Genomic DNA, 4,418 nt, shown 5'->3' with positions numbered 1-4,418 from the left:
AGAAAGTAGAAAACAAAGAGAAAGTAGAAAACAAAGAGAAAGTAGAAAACAAAGAGAAAGTAGAAAACAAAGAGAAAGTAGAAAACAAAGAGAAACAGTTGTTTGGCTAGCAGCAGGTCAGAGCTTAAGGTGAAGAAGGCACAGAGAAACAACAAAATGGACTTTGAAGTACACTTGCATGCCTAACACCTTCAGAGGAGTCCACTGAAGTCAATGGGACTGTTTCCAGTCAGGTCATTAGGGTGACCCTTGTGAAGCCTGGCAGAGAAAAAAGCAAGTACATATGGAGAAGCAGTCTCAGAGGGGAGAGGCACTCAGCTGCAGGAGGAAGGGCAGACTGCAGAGAAGAGGGCACATAAAAAGAGCTGTAAAACAACAGAAATCAATTGATTAAAAGAAAAAATAGACTCACAAGAAACGGGTGCTTCTACTGGTAAGGCAGCTAACAATTGAAAAATAATACTGTCTCCTTTACAGTTAGGCCTGTTTTGTGAAATTAGACAGATTACCAGCTTCAAGAGAAAGATAATAAAATCAGATAATGTTTCATTTCTGAGTAACTATGAAGAAACTTACCTGTGTCCCTCATTAAACCCATATTTTGGTATGACCAAATAAAAGGGAGTTTGACCACCCTCAAAGCCTAATCGAGGGCGATTTCCTCTTTGTCTTTGTCCTTTGTGACCTCGACCACACTTTCTACCGCCGTGTCTTCCACGACCGCGCCTCCTCTCCTTCAAAACAAGCAATGATACATTCAGTCAACTACTTTAGACGTAAATGTCTATTAAACATAAGATTTCAGAGATATAAAACAATTCAGAAAAATGCTGATTCTTGGGGGAAAGTTCAAACATGGCTCTTTTCTAAGGGGAAAAATAGCCAGAAAATCAGTTAATGTGATTTCTGCAGAGCACAGCTTGAGGCAGGTAACGCAAATAGTTTGAAAATCTACATGAACACATATTGTGATAGAAGGAATACTAGTACTCCATTCTACCTCTAACACCCCATACTCTCCAAGACAGATAATTTTCCTGAATTAACTATTGATATTTTCTCCTATTTCATGAGAAAGTTGTTCAAAACTTAAAGAATTTTCTGAACACTAACAACAAAAAACTCAATTATACTTCAGGGTGTGGGGAACAGAGCATGCATGTCATGGATACATATGACCTTTCTTTTGATGGACTCAGACTTTTTAAAATCTGCAACTATTGCAATTTCTACTGACTACAAATCAAAAGAGCAGACTCCTTTTCAAACTTTTAGCTCTGTTTAAATTAAGACTGCAAAATTAAGCTATTGGTTTTATGAACACTTTAAACTGGCATTGCAGCCATAAGTAGCAGTTTAGCAATCCTCTCACATCCACCTCTGCCTTGTGCCAGCAGAAGCACTTGCATGGCTAAATGGTGAACAGGATCAAAGACCTAAGCCAAGGTAAATCCTTTTTTTTTTTTTTTTTTTTTTAAGGTCTATTGCAACATTTGGTACAATAAACAGGTATGCAAATATCTGTGCCATTACAAGAAAGACAGCAAAGCAAGGGTGGAAAAGAGCAGCTGGAAGTGACAGTTATTAAAAGAAGCACTGCCAGCTCGCTTTGACCTAGACTATCAAAAACCTACTGTCTAAGATGATGTTATTTTATTCAAATACTGAAGATTTTGCAGCCCCAAGGCTCACTTTGATTCATACTTTGCTGGGATAAAAAAGATCCATAAGCTTCAGAATCCTGCTTGCTCTGATGTGCATGGTAACAGTTCACTGCTCAGCTCTGGGAAGCATGATCATATCTATGCATCAATTTGATGGATCCATTTGAATTCACAAAGTTCTTCCCATTTAAGTTAACATTCACTAGAGTGTGAATATATGTGAATATATGTCAGATGGCTAACCAGCTTCATAGCTGCACAATATAATTTACAAATTTGCTGCTTTCCAGTCTATTCCTCAACTTGAATCAGTCATAGTGGGAGACATGCAACACAACGTATTTTAAACAGTACTCCTAATGCTTATCATCTAGCGTAGGTTAAGTCATAGCATTGTCACTGTTGGAGCAATAGTAATTCAAATAAGTCATTATTAAAGAGACTACAGTAAGTCTCTTCACATTCTAATTTTTTTATTCAACATTCAAATTGCCAAACTTTGGGCAGCCCTAATTCTGCAAATCACTCTATGCAGTTATACTGCTGCACAGAATATTTAATAAAACTGAGGTATGAAACTGATCAGTACATCACGGTACTTACTAGCATCTTGATTATTAGGGCAACACCACAAAGACAAAATAGGATGTTTTACACTTTTTATTGTGTCTGTTAGTCTTCCAAAGTTATGGAGCTCTTAATGTGCACTGAAATACTAGCATAAAGGCCTGTACCAATATACATTGGAAAAAAATGCATTAATATGGTTGAAACACATCATCTGATCTAAGACAGAGTTTACCTCTATTAATATTAATTAGCAYAGAGTTCAAGTGTGGTTTTATGCTAGGCTAGCCTATCCCTGCCACTGAAAAAAAGCCATCTTGTCCCTAACCCCCATACACTGTTTCTTTATTCAGTGTTTCTTGTGTGTGGTTGTGCAGCTTTGCATGGGACAGATCAGGGAACTAAGCTGAATGAAAACTAATTTTTGTCTAATTAGTTTTCAGCTTGTTTAGTACCCTGATATGACTCACCACACAACAACCAGCACAAAACACACAGTGGAAGTGAGCACCTGAAGGCAAAGGGAAGGCAGCTGGACCACCCTTTCTGGCAGTTGCCTGTACACACCCCAGATTACATGGTGACTTTAGTCAGTACAAGTACATTGACAATATTTGGTCATAAATGGAATGTAATTAGAACACTGATAGGATTTTAAGTGGTCAGTGGAGCCAACCAAAAAATCTGGGTTTGTTTGGCAACTTTTTTTTGTAAAGTCAAAWGCTCTTATGTTTGCTTATTTGAAGACCTGATTAATCACTGAAAAAAGCTGTCGGACTTTTTAAAAAAAATACCACAGAAATATAGCTGAGGTCACTTGTACCGACTCAAATGGAAGGTCAATAGTTACAAGTAACACAGGAAAAAATGCTCATTTCCTATTTGAAGTTGCAAGTTACTTGGTAAAGCCCCAGTGAGTATATAAAAAGCTCTACCTTCAAGAGGGAAAGAGAAAAAAAAAAAAGTTTTCCTCAGCTCAGTAGCTGCCTTGAAAAATAAAAAATCCAGAGACAAAACACAGGCAGAGAAACATTAGTTTCACTTTCTTTAAACCCCAAGTTCGGACAATCTCAACTTCTGAATGTTAAGCCTGAAAATGCTATTTTGGAGCCTGGATCAGCTTGAAAACTTTAGAAATCACCACTCTAGCCCATTGTAACACCTCTTCTTCCAGCTCCTCTTGACCCTGGCCAAGCTGAGCATCCACAGCTCCAAGAGGAGTAACTTGAGAGAGGAACCCTGGCAACTGTGGGGGAGTTAATTTCCATTCTCTTGTCTTGTTACAAGTCTAAGAGGTTTCAATTAGGCAGTATCCACCAGCTCTTTAAGTGTCTTCAGTGAGACCTGAGCACTGACAGGGGAGTGCCACTTGGTGTTCCCCTCCAATTCTCCATTCCTGTGATTTTAGACCTTAACTTCTTCTGTTCACTGGCATTCCCCCCAAAAATCATTTGGATTTCCTTTTCTCTACCTCTTTATGACTGCATAGAAAAAATAACATTTAGTTTTGTTTAGGACAAGCCAGCAACTCTCCACAACGGAGAAATCAGGAGTAACAAGAAGTGCTGGCTGATGCCACATTCTCCGTCCTTAATTTTAAACCTTTGATCTTCCCCTTTTTAAATTCGTGCCCCCCTTCCATAAACATCTGATTTTTTCATACTTTCTTTACTGTCTCCTCCTCAGGGGGAGGGATGAGGTTTACCTAAGGCCACRCATCAACCAGTCCTCTCTGGGGAAGGCAGCGGGCACAGCCGCCACCAGGRAAGCGAAGGGCAGGAACGGGGCTGATCCACCCCACAGCTATTTTCTGCGGCGCTGCCCCCCTGGGCCTCCCCTGGTTTCCCTAACGGCCCGTGACAGCCCCGGGGCCGGCGCCACCAGGGCCGGGCATGCCCCTTGCCAAGGCGGAGGAGGGTCCCGCCACCGCAAAGGAAGCGTCCCCGGGACCCATCCTACCAGCTGCGGGCACTCACCGGCTTCTTGGAGCCCTCGCTAGGCCTCAGGTTGGCCAGGCTGACCCTGGGCAGCGACCGCAGCAGCTCCAGGGCCTTGGCCGCGCCATTTCCTCCCATGGCCTCCCAAGGGCAACCGCTCGCCAGAGCGCGCTGCTTTACGGCAGAGCCGCAAGCCGCGCCCCCCGCGCTTTCCCGGCAGTGTCGCGCAGCACCTCCCCCGGCGGGAGGG

The 4,418-nt window shown here is 42.0% G+C and overlaps 1 protein-coding gene across 2 annotated transcripts in view; it reads right to left on the bottom strand.

Moving 5' to 3' along the window:
- The window catches only part of MRPL15 (mitochondrial ribosomal protein L15), a 9,349-nt gene extending 4,998 nt beyond the window's left edge, over positions 1 to 4,351 (bottom strand). The window contains exons 1-2 of one of the 2 annotated variants that reach the window (XM_026081318.1): positions 4,208 to 4,351; positions 577 to 734 (exon numbers count right to left, since the gene is read on the bottom strand). In XM_026081318.1, coding sequence (XP_025937103.1) covers positions 577 to 734; positions 4,208 to 4,306 — 257 coding nt within the window. In that variant the 5' untranslated portion in view covers positions 4,307 to 4,351. Of the gene's footprint in view, positions 1 to 576; positions 735 to 4,207 lie in introns of those variants that run through there. The other variant, XM_026081319.1, reaches the window with a different exon arrangement.
- Between the last annotated feature and the right edge of the window lie 67 nt (positions 4,352 to 4,418).

Source organism: Apteryx rowi, unplaced genomic scaffold (genome assembly GCF_003343035.1).
Source record: "Apteryx rowi isolate R43461 unplaced genomic scaffold, aptRow1 scaffold_542, whole genome shotgun sequence".
NCBI classification, from domain to species: Eukaryota; Metazoa; Chordata; class Aves; order Apterygiformes; family Apterygidae; genus Apteryx; species Apteryx rowi.
This window is presented reverse-complemented; position numbering and strand designations above follow the sequence as displayed.